Genomic DNA, 19008 nt, shown 5'->3' with positions numbered 1-19008 from the left:
CTTACTGTACTATGACATTTCTTGACAGTTTTTGACACCTTACTATAACATTTTTTGACACCTTACTGTACTATGAAATTTTTTTGACAGTTTTCAACGCCTTACTGTACTATGACATTTCTTGACAGTTTTTGATGCCTTACAGTACTATATTTTTTGGCACCTTACTATACGATGACATTTTTTGACACCTCACTACACCATGATATTTTTTGACAGTTTTTGGCACCTTACTATACTATGACATTTTTTGACAGTTTTTGACACCTTACTATATTATAACATTTTTGATACCTTACTGTACTATGACATTTTTTGACAGTTTTCAACGCCTTACTACACTATGATATTTTTTGACAGTTTTTGACACCTTACTATGACGTTTTTTGACACCTTACTATACTTTGACATTTTTTGATAATTTTCGATGCCTTACCATACTCTGACAGTTTTTGACGCCTTATTATACTATCGCATTTTTTGGTCGTTTTTGACACCTTATGATACTGTAGTTTTTGACCATTTTTTGCCGTTTTTTGACACATTACTATAGTATGACACTTTTTGACCATTTTTGACTCCTTACTACCCTATGACATTTTTTGATGCCTTACTATACTGTGAAATGTTTTGACCATTTTTGACACCTTAATATACTATGAAAGTTTTGGTGCCTTACTATACTATGACATTTTTTGAGTTTTTGACACCTAACTATACTATGACATTTTTTTGACCATTTTTAACATCTTATAATACTAAAATGCTTTTTGACGCTTTGACATGTGACACATTTTTACCTTATAATTTGACATTTTTTGATGGTTTTTAATTTCATTCTATACTATGATGTTTTTTGACACCTTACTACCCTATGACATTTTTGGATGATTTCATGACCTTTTTGATGCCTTACTACACTATGACATCTTTTTTATGCCTTATTGACTTTGTTTGACAGATGTCTTACTACTGTGATTTATTTTGTATTACTTCTGACTAACTTTTACATTACTTCTATTAATACAAATTACATTGTTTTTATTTTGCAAATTACTTCTATTTATAACACTTTCCTAATATCCTGACTACTGAGCATAAACAGTTTAATATCAGTGCTCTGTGTTGGACAGTTGATGTAAAGCTGTTTGTGAATTACCTGGAGGCCTCTGTCCTGGTCTCAAAGAGCTTCCTCATTGTACGGTGGCTCTCTGCAATCATGGACTGCATCCCTGTGATCACGGACAATGTCTCTGAGATTATGGACAAAGTCTCTGTGACCATCAACAATGTCTCCATGATCATGCCGTCGAATCGAGGAACCACAGTGTCTCTACCGATTCTTGCGCAGAGCTCTTCGAAGCATGGGACAATGTCTCTGATCATGGAAAACGTCTCTCTCATCTTTGACAAGGTCTCTGCGATCATGGACAATGTCTCTGATCGTGGAGAATGTCTCCCTCATCCTCAACAATGTCTCTCCGATCATGGACCATGTCTCTGCGATCGTGGACGATGACATGGACGAAGTGGTGACACCTGGAGGAATCAAAGAGAAACATACAAAGGAAAATGATCAATACACTACTACCTATTCTTCATCCATACTTTAACCATGAAAACTCAGATAAATATTCAACATTACAGCTGAACCAGAACATTTAACAAACATTAGGGGGCTGTCTCAGAAAATGAACAGTTAACTGTCTACTCCTGAAGAACCAACAACAACAAATATTTGTTAAAAAGTAAAATGATTACTAATTATGTGTCTATCAACTAATCACTGAAGCAGTCATGTTACTGTGAACTGCACAACAATAAACACTACCAGTAAAGTACATTTTTGAATGCAAGATTTAAACTTTTGTTATGTGTATGTCTTCCACCACAGACAGTCACTAACAGAACCATTATTTCACATTTAAACCCCCCTTCCTATTAACACATATCTTAAATGTTAATTTGTTTTGTGTTGTTTAAAAACAAATTTACAAAGATCTTAACAGCAGCTTCTGTGAAAAAAATAAAGTAGTTAAGTAAAGAAGTGTAGAACTGGTCTTTATACAGTGTAAAGACATTTTTAAAAATCACTCTCTGACCAACAATTAAAATTAACACACATTACGAACAACTCACTCCAATATTTTATTTGTAGAACTGATACTGTTTTGTACGGTTTAGTCTAGTCCTGATCATGTACAATCAAACTGAAGTTAAGATATTTTGTACTACTTCTGAGATTGCCAATTATTTTTACATTACTTCTATTAATATAGATCACTTATACATTGTTTTTATTTTACAGATTACTTTTAAATAACACTTTCCTAATATACTGACTACTGAGCATAAACAGTTTAATGTCAGTGCTCTGTGTTGGATAGTTGATGTAAAGCTGTTTGTGAATTACCTGGAGACCTCAGTCCTGGTCTCAAAGAACTTCTTTATTGTACAAAGACTCTCTGTGATCGTGGACTACGTCTCTGTGATCGCGGACAATGTCTCTGAGATTATGGACAAAGTCTCTGTGATCATGGACAATGTCTTTGTGATCGTGGACGATGTCTCTGAGATCATAGACGCTGTCTCTGTGACCATCAACAATGTCTCCATGATCGCGGGCAGTGCCGTCAAATCGGTGACCCCCGTCTCCGCCGATTCTATCGCAAGGTCTCTACGAAGCATGGGACAATGTCTCTGATCATGGACAACGTCTCTCTCATCTTTGACAAGGTCTCTGCGAACATGGACAACGTCTCTGATCGTGGACGATGTCTCCCTCATCCTCAACAATGTCTCTCCGATCACGGACCATGTCTCTGCGATTGTGGACGATGTCGTGGACGAAGTGGTGACACCTGGAGGAATCAAAGAGAAACATAAAAAGGAAAATGATCAGTACACTACTACCTATTCCTCATCAACAGTTTAACCACCAAAACACGGATAAATATTCACAGTACAGATGGACCAGAAACGTTAACAAAACATTTTATGCCTTATTATACTAGGACGTCTTCATGCCTTACTATAGTATATTATTTTCATAGAATTTTTGATACTTCACTATACTACCCAACCAGCTGAGGCAGATGCCCGCCCGCCCACCCTTAGTCTGCTTCTGTTCAAGGTTTCTACCTCTTAAAGGAAGTTTTTTCTTGCCATTGTCGCCTAGTGTTGCTCATGGTGGGAACTGTTGGGTCTCTTTCTGTTAAATAATATAAAAGAGTACGGTCTAGACACTATACTATACCATGACATTTTTTGTCTTACTACATCATGACTTTTTTTTTTTTTTTAACAGTTTTTGATGTCTTACTACTGTGATTTATTTTGTACTACTTCTGAGATTGACAATTATTTTTACATTACTTCTATTAATACAGATCACTTATACATAGTTTTTATTTTGCAGATTACTTCTAAATAACACTTTCCTAATATACTGACTACTGAGCATAAACAGTTTAATGTCAGTGCTCTGTGTTGGACAGTTGATGTAAAGCTGTTTGTGAATTACCTGGAGGCCTCAGTCCTGGTCTCAAAGAACTTCCTCACTGTACGGCGGCTCTCTGCGATCGTGGACTACGTCTCTGTGATCGCGGACAATGTCTCTGAGATTATGGACAAAGTCTCTGTGATCATGGACAATGTCTTTGTGATCGTGGACGATGTCTCTGAGATCATAGACGCTGTCTCTGTGACCATCAACAATGTCTCCATGATCGCGGGCAGTGCCGTCAAATCGGTGACCCCCGTCTCCGCCGATTCTATCGCAAGGTCTCTACGAAGCATGGGACAATGTCTCTGATCATGGACAACGTCTCTCTCATCTTTGACAAGGTCTCTGCGATCGTGGACAACGTCTCTGATCGTGGACGATGTCTCCCTCATCCTCAACAATGTCTCTCCGATCACGGACCATGTCTCTGCGATTGTGGACGATATCGTGGACGAAGTGGTGACACCTGGAGGAAATCAAAGAGAAACATACAAAGGAAAATGATCAATACACTACTACCTATTCTTCATCCATACTTTAACCATGAAAACTCAGATAAATATTCAACATTACAGCTGAACCAGAACATTTAACAAACATTAGGGGGCTGTCTCAGAAAATGAACAGTTAACTGTCTACTCCTGAAGAACCAACAACAACAAATATTTGTTAAAAAGTAAAATGATTACTAATTATGTGTCTATCAACTAATCACTGAAGCAGTCATGTTACTGTGAACTGCACAACAATAAACACTACCAGTAAAGTACATTTTTGAATGCAAGATTTAAACTTTTGTTATGTGTATGTCTTCCACCACAGACAGTCACTAACAGAACCATTATTTCACATTTAAACCCCCTTCCTATTAACACATATCTTAAATGTTAATTTGTTTTGTGTTGTTTAAAAACAAATTTACAAAGATCTTAACAGCAGCTTCTGTGAAAAAAATAAAGTAGTTAAGTAAAGAAGTGTAGAACTGGTCTTTATACAGTGTAAAGACATTTTTAAAATCACTCTCTGACCAACAATTAAAATTAACACACATTACGAACAACTCACTCCAATATTTTATTTGTAGAACTGATACTGTTTTGTACGGTTTAGTCTAGTCCTGATCATGTACAATCAAACTGAAGTTAAGATATTTTGTACTACTTCTGAGATTGCCAATTATTTTTACATTACTTCTATTAATATAGATCACTTATACATTGTTTTTATTTTACAGATTACTTTTAAATAACACTTTCCTAATATACTGACTACTGAGCATAAACAGTTTAATGTCAGTGCTCTGTGTTGGATAGTTGATGTAAAGCTGTTTGTGAATTACCTGGAGACCTCAGTCCTGGTCTCAAAGAACTTCTTTATTGTACAAAGACTCTCTGTGATCGTGGACTACGTCTCTGTGATCGCGGACAATGTCTCTGAGATTATGGACAAAGTCTCTGTGATCATGGACAATGTCTTTGTGATCGTGGACGATGTCTCTGAGATCATAGACGCTGTCTCTGTGACCATCAACAATGTCTCCATGATCGCGGGCAGTGCCGTCAAATCGGTGACCCCCGTCTCCGCCGATTCTATCGCAAGGTCTCTACGAAGCATGGGACAATGTCTCTGATCATGGACAACGTCTCTCTCATCTTTGACAAGGTCTCTGCGAACATGGACAACGTCTCTGATCGTGGACGATGTCTCCCTCATCCTCAACAATGTCTCTCCGATCACGGACCATGTCTCTGCGATTGTGGACGATGTCGTGGACGAAGTGGTGACACCTGGAGGAATCAAAGAGAAACATAAAAAGGAAAATGATCAGTACACTACTACCTATTCCTCATCAACAGTTTAACCACCAAAACACGGATAAATATTCACAGTACAGATGGACCAGAAACGTTAACAAAACATTTTATGCCTTATTATACTAGGACGTCTTCATGCCTTACTATAGTATATTATTTTCATAGAATTTTTGATACTTCACTATACTACCCAACCAGCTGAGGCAGATGCCCGCCCGCCCACCCTTAGTCTGCTTCTGTTCAAGGTTTCTACCTCTTAAAGGAAGTTTTTTCTTGCCATTGTCGCCTAGTGTTGCTCATGGTGGGAACTGTTGGGTCTCTTTCTGTTAAATAATATAAAAGAGTACGGTCTAGACACTATACTATACCATGACATTTTTTGTCTTACTACATCATGACTTTTTTTTTTTTTTTAACAGTTTTTGATGTCTTACTACTGTGATTTATTTTGTACTACTTCTGAGATTGACAATTATTTTTACATTACTTCTATTAATACAGATCACTTATACATAGTTTTTATTTTGCAGATTACTTCTAAATAACACTTTCCTAATATACTGACTACTGAGCATAAACAGTTTAATGTCAGTGCTCTGTGTTGGACAGTTGATGTAAAGCTGTTTGTGAATTACCTGGAGGCCTCAGTCCTGGTCTCAAAGAACTTCCTCACTGTACGGCGGCTCTCTGCGATCGTGGACTACGTCTCTGTGATCGCGGACAATGTCTCTGAGATTATGGACAAAGTCTCTGTGATCATGGACAATGTCTTTGTGATCGTGGACGATGTCTCTGAGATCATAGACGCTGTCTCTGTGACCATCAACAATGTCTCCATGATCGCGGGCAGTGCCGTCAAATCGGTGACCCCGTCTCCGCCGATTCTATCGCAAGGTCTCTACGAAGCATGGGACAATGTCTCTGATCATGGACAACGTCTCTCTCATCTTTGACAAGGTCTCTGCGATCGTGGACAACGTCTCTGATCGTGGACGATGTCTCCCTCATCCTCAACAATGTCTCTCCGATCACGGACCATGTCTCTGCGATTGTGGACGATATCGTGGACGAAGTGGTGACACCTGGAGGAAATCAAAGAGAAACATACAAAGGAAAATGATCAATACACTACTACCTATTCTTCATCCATACTTTAACCATGAAAACTCAGATAAATATTCAACATTACAGCTGAACCAGAACATTTAACAAACATTAGGGGGCTGTCTCAGAAAATGAACAGTTAACTGTCTACTCCTGAAGAACCAACAACAACAAATATTTGTTAAAAAGTAAAATGATTACTAATTATGTGTCTATCAACTAATCACTGAAGCAGTCATGTTACTGTGAACTGCACAACAATAAACACTACCAGTAAAGTACATTTTTGAATGCAAGATTTAAACTTTTGTTATGTGTATGTCTTCCACCACAGACAGTCACTAACAGAACCATTATTTCACATTTAAACCCCCTTCCTATTAACACATATCTTAAATGTTAATTTGTTTTGTGTTGTTTAAAAACAAATTTACAAAGATCTTAACAGCAGCTTCTGTGAAAAAAATAAAGTAGTTAAGTAAAGAAGTGTAGAACTGGTCTTTATACAGTGTAAAGACATTTTTAAAATCACTCTCTGACCAACAATTAAAATTAACACACATTACGAACAACTCACTCCAATATTTTATTTGTAGAACTGATACTGTTTTGTACGGTTTAGTCTAGTCCTGATCATGTACAATCAGACTGAAGTTAAGATATTTTGTACTACTTCTGAGATTGCCAATTATTTTTACATTACTTCTATTAATATAGATCACTTATACATTGTTTTTATTTTACAGATTACTTTTAAATAACACTTTCCTAATATACTGACTACTGAGCATAAACAGTTTAATGTCAGTGCTCTGTGTTGGATAGTTGATGTAAAGCTGTTTGTGAATTACCTGGAGACCTCAGTCCTGGTCTCAAAGAACTTCTTTATTGTACAAAGACTCTCTGTGATCGTGGACTACGTCTCTGTGATCGCGGACAATGTCTCTGAGATTATGGACAAAGTCTCTGTGATCATGGACAATGTCTTTGTGATCGTGGACGATGTCTCTGAGATCATAGACGCTGTCTCTGTGACCATCAACAATGTCTCCATGATCGCGGGCAGTGCCGTCAAATCGGTGACCCCCGTCTCCGCCGATTCTATCGCAAGGTCTCTACGAAGCATGGGACAATGTCTCTGATCATGGACAACGTCTCTCTCATCTTTGACAAGGTCTCTGCGAACATGGACAACGTCTCTGATCGTGGACGATGTCTCCCTCATCCTCAACAATGTCTCTCCGATCACGGACCATGTCTCTGCGATTGTGGACGATGTCGTGGACGAAGTGGTGACACCTGGAGGAATCAAAGAGAAACATAAAAAGGAAAATGATCAGTACACTACTACCTATTCCTCATCAACAGTTTAACCACCAAAACACGGATAAATATTCACAGTACAGATGGACCAGAAACGTTAACAAAACATTTTATGCCTTATTATACTAGGACGTCTTCATGCCTTACTATAGTATATTATTTTCATAGAATTTTTGATACTTCACTATACTACCCAACCAGCTGAGGCAGATGCCCGCCCGCCCACCCTTAGTCTGCTTCTGTTCAAGGTTTCTACCTCTTAAAGGAAGTTTTTTCTTGCCATTGTCGCCTAGTGTTGCTCATGGTGGGAACTGTTGGGTCTCTTTCTGTTAAATAATATAAAAGAGTACGGTCTAGACACTATACTATACCATGACATTTTTTGTCTTACTACATCATGACTTTTTTTTTTTTTTTAACAGTTTTTGATGTCTTACTACTGTGATTTATTTTGTACTACTTCTGAGATTGACAATTATTTTTACATTACTTCTATTAATACAGATCACTTATACATAGTTTTTATTTTGCAGATTACTTCTAAATAACACTTTCCTAATATACTGACTACTGAGCATAAACAGTTTAATGTCAGTGCTCTGTGTTGGACAGTTGATGTAAAGCTGTTTGTGAATTACCTGGAGGCCTCAGTCCTGGTCTCAAAGAACTTCCTCACTGTACGGCGGCTCTCTGCGATCGTGGACTACGTCTCTGTGATCGCGGACAATGTCTCTGAGATTATGGACAAAGTCTCTGTGATCATGGACAATGTCTTTGTGATCGTGGACGATGTCTCTGAGATCATAGACGCTGTCTCTGTGACCATCAACAATGTCTCCATGATCGCGGGCAGTGCCGTCAAATCGGTGACCCCCGTCTCCGCCGATTCTATCGCAAGGTCTCTACGAAGCATGGGACAATGTCTCTGATCATGGACAACGTCTCTCTCATCTTTGACAAGGTCTCTGCGATCGTGGACAACGTCTCTGATCGTGGACGATGTCTCCCTCATCCTCAACAATGTCTCTCCGATCACGGACCATGTCTCTGCGATTGTGGACGATATCGTGGACGAAGTGGTGACACCTGGAGGAAATCAAAGAGAAACATACAAAGGAAAATGATCAATACACTACTACCTATTCTTCATCCATACTTTAACCATGAAAACTCAGATAAATATTCAACATTACAGCTGAACCAGAACATTTAACAAACATTAGGGGGCTGTCTCAGAAAATGAACAGTTAACTGTCTACTCCTGAAGAACCAACAACAACAAATATTTGTTAAAAAGTAAAATGATTACTAATTATGTGTCTATCAACTAATCACTGAAGCAGTCATGTTACTGTGAACTGCACAACAATAAACACTACCAGTAAAGTACATTTTTGAATGCAAGATTTAAACTTTTGTTATGTGTATGTCTTCCACCACAGACAGTCACTAACAGAACCATTATTTCACATTTAAACCCCCTTCCTATTAACACATATCTTAAATGTTAATTTGTTTTGTGTTGTTTAAAAAACAAATTTACAAAGATCTCAACAGCAGCTTCTGTGAAAAAAAAAAAAGTAGTTAAGTAAAGAAGTGTAGAACTGGTCTTTATACAATGTAAAGACATTTTTAAAATCACTCTCTGACCAACAATTAAAATTAACACACATTACAAACAACTCACTCCAATATTTTATTTGTAGAACTGATACTGTTTTGTACGGTTTAGCCTAGTCCTGATCATGTACAATCAGACTGAAGTTAAGATATTTTGTACTACTTCTGAGATTGCTAATTACTTTTACATTACTTCTATTAATACAGATCACTTATACATTGTTTTTATTTTGCAGATTACTTCTATTTATAACACTTTTCTAATGTACTGAATACTGAGCATAAACAGTTTAATGTCAGTGCTCTGTGTTGGACAGATGATGTAAAGCTGTTTGTGAATTACCTGGAGGCCTCAGTCCTGGTTAATTTCCATAATGAAACAAGAAATGTAAAATGATCAGGAATGGACAGAGAACTACAGAGACGCAGTAAGAACGACCACAAAGAGACAAAGAAGCTGACCATAAATAGATGTAAAATAGCCAAGTGGTGCAATAAGACCACAAACGCACTCAAAATGATCACAACGACATGATAATCCACCATAAACTGACTTAAAATGACCAAGATGGAACACTAAATTACAAAGAAGCGGTATTGTAAAGGCATGCAAACGGAGCTGTAAACAGACAACTAAAGGGTTACCTTGCCCCCTTAAAGTGCCCACAACTCGCGTCAGGGACGTTACAAAAGCTAAGGCTAATGCTAACGCTCGCCACTAATGTTGACATCCAGGTGTAACACAACCAGGTACAGACGCAATGTAACACAAAATGACCACAAATAGACACAAAGCAACGACAAGGACAAGATAGACCATTACTAACTGTGTTAAAATTACCAAAATGGCTCACAAAGTTACAAAGAGCAAGATGTCGGCAAAATGACTGGACAAACACAACATGGATTTAAACGGCCTATCAAGAGCTCCTTGTGTTTTCACCCGTCCACGTTGGAGGTCCACAACTCATGTCAGGGACGCCTCAGTCACGGAAACACAAACACACTCTTACCCACGCGATATAAACGGCTGGAATGGAGCTAAGGTCAAAAGATATCACTGAAAGAGAAGGCTAATGCTAACGCTAGCCGCTAGCTCCTTAGCCTTACCTTCGAGCCGCAGGTGTATTCAGCATCCAGCCCCAGTAGAGTTCGACAAAAAGGGAGCTCCAAAGCTCGATCCAGGCTTCTTCGATGATAAAGTTTTGCCACAGTACGGACAAACCGAGGCCACGACTCAAAGGTTGGTTTTAATCTGTTTCCCCGAGCCTCTCTAGGCTCCTCCCAGCGGACCATTCACAATGACGACACATGACGCAAGCCAACAATAACCAATCGGTCGGGTCACTGTGCACCGCCAAGCAGCGGTTCTGATTGGTTGAATTACCAACAGTTTTATCGAAGAAAATGTACAAAGTGTAAGGCAAACATCCATAACGTGTAAAATATAATTGAAATGAATGTAAATGAAAAAGCCTAATTAAACCAGTTAGTCAGTTAGTTAGTTAGTTTTCTAATATCACATTGAGGTTTTGATTAATTAATTTCAGGGACTTGCCATTAAGTTGAAATTCATTATAGTAGCAACAGATACCAAAAACAATACTGTTAGAATGTATAACAGCATTGCTATGGTTTTGCTATTTATCCATGAACTGTTTCCAGAGCAGCTGGGTGTGAGAACATAAAATGAAGAGGTGGTCTGTTGTTTCAAATCACTTTTTCTAAAAGCACATGAATTGCTTTCAGAACCAAATCTTCATCTAAAAAGGGTAAATAACTATTTATTATTTTGTGGGGAATTTCTTTTGTTGTGGGTGGAAGTGGATATTAGTTAAAACAATGTATGCTAGTTGGAAATTTTAGGTGTGTTGATGCACCTGATTTGATGGTGATTTGAAGCAAGTGCTTCATTGTAACAATCTTTATGCTCAGGCTACTGCAGCCTTTCTCTTTCTTCCATTTGCATTCCATGAGTAGGTGTGTGAACAACTGCATGTCAACTTTATGCAACAATATACAACTCAATATAAAATGAACAGCACTGGATCATCCTGTATATGTTTTATTTATATTATGACAAAGAACAATGTTTTGTATCAGTGTAAAACATTAACAGGTGTATTATATTTTTTTTTAAAATAAAACCATCTTAAACTTTCAAAGAACACAGACAACAAATAATTAACTTGTTTTATCTAATATTTATTTTGTGTAATGACTTTTCATGTGTTAATCTATTACATTATATTCCACTGTATATGAGTTGATTGATAGGACCATGATCATTGTGTGACAGTGTTGAGAAAATGTACAGTAGAAATCAAAAGCAGGTGAAGCCACAGAATGAAATAAATAAATCATGTCAGATCATTACTACTGTTATCTGAGCATGTTTCATTACAGTCTTTGTGTTAACTGATAAAAAATACAGTCCAGATGGCACAACAAGTAATTGCAGATTTCAAAACAAAACAAAACAAAAAAACACTCGTGTTATAAATTACTTAGTTGTGCAATGTAAGTGCAGAAGCAGTAAAACTTGACTCTATTTCAAATCTACAAATCATCACTCTTGTAGAAACATGTATGTAGTTCTCAGTCATATGAAAAGGCTTTGTTACAAGTGAATCAATTCATTGGTAACTGCTGAAAAATGATTAGATCCTTCCCCTTCACAAGGAATCTCTTCTGTTTTGTGGTGTTGGTCGTTGCTGTGGATCAGTGCTCTGCAGCAGCTTTGGCTGAGAAGAAGAAAACACAGTGAAGACATCAGTATTTCCTCTTGCACTCAACATCTTATAGGTGCAAACATATCTTTAATTTGGATCACAAGTGTTTATGCAAATTAAACATACTTAATTTGCATAAGAAATTCTGATTTTAATAGGTTTCCAGTAGCTTTCATGAGGACCAACTGCTTCCAGAAGAAAATTGTTTTGTGTACTTTAGCAAATCTGATACCTGGGTCAGTTATATATATAATGCTTAACTTGAACTCACAGTAAAACAAACAGAAGAATCGATTTACCTCAACCCATTTGATGTAGACTGATTTATAGTAAAATACCACATTCGTAGGTCTGCAAGAGTTCAATCAAGTATTTTTTTTATTTATATAGAGAACACAACTTGCACCAAAACACCATTTGCACACAGGAGGTCACCACATTTCACAGAAGCAGCCCTTTTGACACCAGAGCCACACTAATCAAAACAACAGCTGAGCCCAGAACAGAGAAACCAGGACTGCACACAGATTTTTTCACTGACTTGATATAAACAGGGAAGAAATTCCAACAACTACAAAATCTTCTGTCAAAGGTAAAATATGTTACTAGTAGTATTGTATTGTTTTCACTGATTTATTTTATTTTTCTGTTTCCTCACTCACATTATGCACAAAATGTAATATGTGGTTATCGTGCAACAGAATATTTTCTTAGGTTTACTTAGGAGACAAAAAACATAGTATATACTGAACATCACTAGCAGATTTTAAAAGAAAGTGTAAATCAGTAGTTTTTAAGGCTCTTTTTTTAGTGTAATCTGTGCACATTTCTGATCAAAGAGCATATACTGAGACACACAAGACAACAAATCCACACCACCAAAAAGGGAAATGGCAGGTTATACCTGGACCAGCCATGCTCACCGACTCTCCAGCCACTCAGTCCCTGCACACCAGGTACAACAACAAATCACATGTTGTCAGCCTAGGGTAGATTTATTATACAACAACAGTTGGGCTCGGGCAGCCTGTATCTAGTGGGAAAATAGCTTTCTTTTTGTGTTTTTTGTTTGTAGATTCACAGTATGTCTTTTTATAATTAATTGGAGGTTTACACTGCTGTTTTTTTTATCTTCTCCATGAGGCTGCTGAAGGCTGATTTGTCTCTAGCTAGGACTATTTAAACTGGAGCGTTAGGAGAGGGTACATGCCCTACCTGTGAAGGCTGATACTGAGGTTAATGCTGCATTCACAACAGGTCACAAAGTCGAAAATTACAGGCTCAAATTCAGGAAAAAATATTTGAATGCATGAACAGGCTTGATTTTTATTCTCAGAAACCATATTTACCAGACGTCATAATAACTCCAATCATGGTGTCATCTGTCATGACTGGTAGGAAGCGTAACACTATTTAATTACTTTTATCAGGTCATTCACTATTGTATGTGATATATTTACATTCTTAGTATATTAATGAAGGTGCTAACGTTTTGGAAAGACATTTGTATATTAGCCCACGGGTCTACGAATACAGGACATGTTCTGTCTTAGTCACAGCAAGCAGCATCAATAACTTGTTAATGTGTTCCTGGTAAAGACAACAAGACAGTGTGAAGGTGTTACCATAGGCATCCAAATTGTTTTCAGAGCTGATCTGTGAACACTGTTTTTCAGAATTCTGAAGTTTCCACTCGAAAGTTTGAGTTTACTGTCGTCTCAGATGCAGCATGAAGCCAAGGGAAGAGGTGAGCACACTAACCTGCAACCAGTCTGCTCTTCCTTGATGCCTCTGAGGCCAGTGTTTGAGACACGTTCATGATCCTCTCCTGCTGCTGCAGAGCTGAGTCCAGCTCACTGAAGTCTAATGGTGCAGATGGCTGTAAGTTCTGAACACTGTCGAAAGGACGCACACACACAAACACAACTGTAAACCAGGGAGTTTTTGGCATATTGGACTCAAACAACTGACTAATCACCTTTAGAAGACATGACACAGCAGAGTGACTATTCAGAGAAGCACACTGGAGGGAACTGGTACGTTTGCTTCATATTCAGTCTCCTTCAAAATCAATATAGTGGTAGTTTGATAAAATGATCCTGTTTCTAACATTACTGTATTCTTTATGTTACTGTCTGGGCCTCCAAAGCAAAGATCTAACAAAAACTAACATGACATAACACTCCTTTGAGTGTTGTCTACCTGGATTTGGCCAGGAGGTTCTTGATGCGCTTGGCCCTGCGGGAACGTTCCTCCAGCTCCTCTGCACTTGCAGGCTCGTCAGGGTCAGATTCTATGTAGCGCTCTGGGATGGGAACTTTTTGCGGTTTGGACAACTGCATATTGGATAGAAAGAGTTAGTTAGTCCCAAGGTTTAAGTTCCAGCCATGGTTTATTGGGCGCTACACCAAAACCATTGGCTTCTTGTGTTCTCCAGTGTTTCTATTACAGTGGAGATATACAACAGATATTAAGTCATTTGCTTGGTAATATATTGTCCATGATGACAGTGAGGAATTCCCTCTCAGATTTTATTATTACATTACTACATACTTACAGGAGTTGAGCCTGTGGAACTTAAGTTAAAACCACAGACTGTACATGAAAAAACTAGCATGAGAATTTACTGTATAAACAGTTGAACTAGCCATTTTTCCCCCATTCATAATATATCTAACCTGTCATGTTGAAAATTATACTATTTAACGGTTTCTGACATTGTATAAAGATATTTAAATCACAAAAATAACTGTATCCACTTTCAAGCAGGGGACTGTGGCTGCTTTTATTCCAAAGTGAATAAAACCTTCAGGGCATACCACACACTGCATTTGGAACAGGTTGGTGATTGACAAAGGCAATGCCTGCCTGTTTCAAAAACCTGACTTTCATGGAAAATCCCTGTGTGTTGACTCACAGAAAGAGAGAGTGAAGGTTAAAAATGTCTTTGTTTTATGTGCTGTACATTCCTTTTTTCATGGCTGAAATATTGTAGATGTAATATAATCTTTACATACTTTGTGCAATCACAAGATTTAACAAAATTGGACTGGAGGTGGAGAAAATTAAGTACACTTACACCTATCCATGGGACCTTTAAGTGCATATTAAACCTGATGCATCACAGCAGCAGTGGAGGTATTATTGGATTAAAGGAGCTTTTTTCGTCTTCGATCCTGTGACTCTCGTGGAATGACTGCTTCTGAAATCACCTTCCATGTTTATTTATCAGGACTGAGACAGAGATCAGTCAGGTGTGTGTTTACCTCTCGGCTGATGTCCAGGTCGTAGTCCAAGAGGCTCAACATCCACCTCTCGTATGCGTGTGGCCGTCACCGTCACCCACTCATCTGATTGAAACCTGCCTCTCTCCTTCACTTGGTTCCGTCCTTCGTCGCTCTGACCCTCCGCCCCCAGTCGCTCCTCCTGCCAATCAAACACCTACAAAGGGCAGGAGTCAGGATTACACAGCTACCCAGATAACTGTGAAAAACAGATGTGCCACCATCATTTTTCAGATGTTATTTTAATCACAAAACATCAGTGTTACTGAACATATGTTTTAACTAGTTGTATGTAAGCAATATGCCTCTACCTGTGTTGATTAATCAGTTATTCAACTGATAGTAAATTAATTTGCAATAATTTCCTCTAATTTTTTTTAAAAATGCAAAGAATTTACTGGTTCTATCTTCTCAAAACTGAATACTTGTTAGCAACTAGGAACTGTTGATCAGACAAAACAAGCAATTTGAAGAAGTGATCTTGAGCATTTTTACACCTTTTGGAAAAGTAATTACTGGTTGCAGTCCTAGCATTTTTATATATCAGTGAGGGTTAATAAAAATGGACTTTCAATCAAGTGAAAGAAAAGACAAACCCACACGGAGCAGAGGCAGACAGGGCAAAGAAGGGCAGTGGCAATCTTTTTGTGAGCAAAAGCAGTGGGTTTATGGGGAGATGTTAAAACCAGCACTGACAGTAACACTGTTGTAACATGAAAAGAGGTCTTCTTCACCATAGTCTCACTAGGTTACAGGATTTTATACCACAGTGTTTGGATGTTTTTCTACAACATGTATTGTGTATAAGAGTGCTCCATACAGAGATGCTGTGGCTATTTGGTTTAATATAACATATCACTGCAGTGAGTCTTGCCTCAGGTAGAGGGAGACAAATACAAATTTAACACCCCTGAACAAACAGGAATAATTAGAGTTTAGAATCATTACGACAGAAGGGACCCAGGCTGATGATTAGTCTGCGTTTCTGGAAGCTGCAATCATACACATATATACCACATCCTTCTCCCTGATGTACACCAGCACATTTGCATCTATAAAATACTCTCTCATTTTCTGATGAGCACTTGTGTGTGGTGTGTGGTGTGTGTGTGTGTGTGTGTGTGTGTGGTGAGGGGTACTTGTAAGTATCCATCCAAGGAGCATCAAAGCCATGCATGCATCCTTCCCACTCCAGTAGCCTGCAGCAGGGTCTGATCTGTTGCTGTGTTCACATGCTCTGAGAAACACTGCATCCCATGCCTTGTTGTGCTCAGGAGAATCAATTGCACACAAAAAAAAGGACAGAGAGAAAGAAAACCATGCAGATTCACAGATTCATTAAAACCCCCAGCAGATTAGGAAGAAGACAGCCAAGAGGAGGTTCAGAAGCAAGAAACTCTTTATTGTCGAGTGCAAATCTCTACATGATAGAAAAGAAAAGGGAAAAGAGTTGTGCGTTGCTTCTCAGTTACACAGAATTAGGTGATGATTAGCTGTTCGATTCTCTAAGTTCTCTACTATAAATTCTACTCTTCAGCTGAGCAACCTCCTGTAACTATTTTTCTCTTTGAGCTGATATACTGTACGTAGCTGTGGAAGGATAAAAGCAATATGGCGGACAAACTCTCCAGATTAATACTTGTCAGAAAAAACAAGGAGCTGACAGCAGCACCGTGGAGAACCAAAACTGGAGTACGACACAGCACGGATTTTCAAAAGAATCTTCTACGTGTAGAGCGCTGTGAAGATTATTCGATTTGTCTGTCAACAGGACGTTATTCAACAGTTTTGATAATTCTTTACGTAATTTATCAAGTAAAAAAAACGGAAACACCTGCAGGTTTTTGCTGCTTTTCTGCATGTTATATATCTCTGGGTTTGGACAGTTGGTCTAATAAAACAATAAATTTTTCATCATTTTCAGCGATTTATTAACAAAAAGATCAATCAAAAAATAACACACTGATGAAGTTTTTTTTTTTTTTTGGATAACTGTTGCAGCCCCAAATTTTTAAAGCAAAGCAGTCAAACCTTGCCACTGTACATGACCTATACTGTCCCTTTCTGACTTCCCACACACACATACCATGACAAAGTTGTCTGCTCCTTGTTCATACGTTTTTTTTTTTTTTTTTTTTATTGCGTTTCAGCCCAGTTGCTTGAACCTGTCCTGTATACTTATGATGCATATAACAGCACAGCATAGGCCACTTAAAAGTACTCAGGTTAGAGCACAGCTTCTCTTCCCATCTTTAATTGCGGCAATGTATTTATCAACCACTGTAAAACGTTAACAATAAGCTTTAAGTCCATACAAGAAAAGGCTGTATTAATGAGGATGTTATTTCAAATATAAAATGGTGTAAACATGTTTATGCTGGTGGAGTTGATAAAATAAAATATGCTCTGGCTTTTATGGTTATATGCATTAAAAAGAGGTGAAAAGTAGTGGCAGAAGATCACAGGCTATGTATTGCTCGCTGTTATTGGGAAATTCGATATCAAGGATTTATGGGAAATGTAGTGTGATTACAGGCAGATCTCACAGCAGTCTGGTTATGAATATTTAACCTGTAATTATTATACCAATCTAGTAGTTATTATATGTCATGCTATCTTACGGAAGACTTTGACATTTCTGATGTTACTATATCACTTTTTTCACTCAGGTGTGTTAGCATTGTTAGCATTCCTCATTGAAACCAAGGGGCACAGCTAGCTGTTATCTAGCTTTAGTTTAAATGTCAAAGTCCTTTAGGGGTTAAAACCAGCAGTGTCCCCACATCTCCCTGACTTAATTCTGCGATCGCACAGAAAAGCAACCTTAAAGCTAGCTCTTGCATCGTTTCTGTAATTCTGTAGTGGAGACATATGCTTTAAACAAACCATGATTGATTGAAAATGTTGATTAAGGAGGTAAATTTGGGACAAAGGCAAAAGGATCATCAGCAAAACAAGGCACTTGGATTTCATCTGAAGAAAAGAAAGCAGGGAGGTGTGATCATGATTTTGTGCACTAGCATTGCCTCTTTCTTCATTTCATCAACCTGAAAACTTATTTTTTCTTTTTTCCAACATTTCCCCCACTCCCTATATGCTCTATATACCAAATCTCTACAAAATATAACTGTACAACTGTATACTGAAAATATCCCTCAGTAAATAAATAAAAGTGTACAAGTACACGGTATGTAGATGTACATAAATGGGCTCTTCTCTCTACTCTCTGGTGATTAAAACAGAGAAAGGAAGGCAGGGTGGTGCCTTCCTTTCCCTCCTTTTTCAATGGATTTACATTCAGAATTGCGTCAGTGAGGTCCACCAGGGGGCAGTGGTAACAAGGTTCACTTTAACCCCTGAACCTTTAAAAAAATAAAATAAACAGGGAGCAACTCTGTCCCAGTCCAAAACTAGACATTCCTCTCAATCCCCTGTGCTCGTTTTGTCTCCCATTGTTCTTAAAGCGTTAACCAAGCTAGCTAGCCAGCTGTAGCCAGTCCTGCCCTTTAGCTTGTTAGTGCTTGCGGCTAATGTCAACAACCACTGGTTACACAGCAGAGAGTGCTAGTGTGTTAGCATTCCTGCAAGGTTATTATGTGGCTGGGGGCTGAAGGGTGGCATAGCAG

The 19008-nt window shown here is 38.1% G+C and overlaps 1 protein-coding gene and 1 long non-coding RNA gene across 3 annotated transcripts; both read right to left on the bottom strand.

Annotated features, from left to right (window-relative positions):
• Window positions 1–1141: 1141 nt before the first annotated feature.
• On the bottom strand, window positions 1142–6184 carry LOC127139561 (uncharacterized). Its single transcript, XR_007809775.1, has 5 exons — window positions 5955–6184; window positions 4845–5292; window positions 3524–3971; window positions 2414–2861; window positions 1142–1539 (listed from the first exon to the last, which is right to left on the bottom strand). It is a non-coding gene; the product is annotated as an uncharacterized LOC127139561 (long non-coding RNA).
• A 5366-nt stretch (window positions 6185–11550) lies between these two features.
• LOC108889393 (pleckstrin homology domain containing, family A member 6) lies at window positions 11551–15581 on the bottom strand. Of its 2 annotated transcripts, XM_018685819.2 has the most exons (5): window positions 15365–15581; window positions 14301–14434; window positions 13860–13993; window positions 13003–13043; window positions 11551–12110 (listed from the first exon to the last, which is right to left on the bottom strand). In XM_018685819.2, exons 1-4 carry the CDS (start codon window positions 15404–15406, stop codon window positions 13018–13020), a joined length of 336 nt encoding a protein of 111 aa, XP_018541335.1. In that variant the 5' UTR covers window positions 15407–15581; the 3' UTR covers window positions 11551–12110; window positions 13003–13017. The 2 variants fall into 2 exon arrangements, with proteins under 2 accessions (XP_018541335.1, XP_050923308.1); XM_051067351.1 differs by lacking the exon at window positions 13003–13043 and having other exon boundaries at window positions 15365–15557.
• Window positions 15582–19008: the final 3427 nt, after the last annotated feature.

Source organism: Lates calcarifer, unplaced genomic scaffold (genome assembly GCF_001640805.2).
Source record: "Lates calcarifer isolate ASB-BC8 unplaced genomic scaffold, TLL_Latcal_v3 _unitig_1532_quiver_2517, whole genome shotgun sequence".
NCBI classification, from domain to species: Eukaryota; Metazoa; Chordata; class Actinopteri; family Centropomidae; genus Lates; species Lates calcarifer.
Note: the sequence above shows the minus strand (reverse complement) of the source record. Positions and strands in the feature narration are given on the sequence as shown.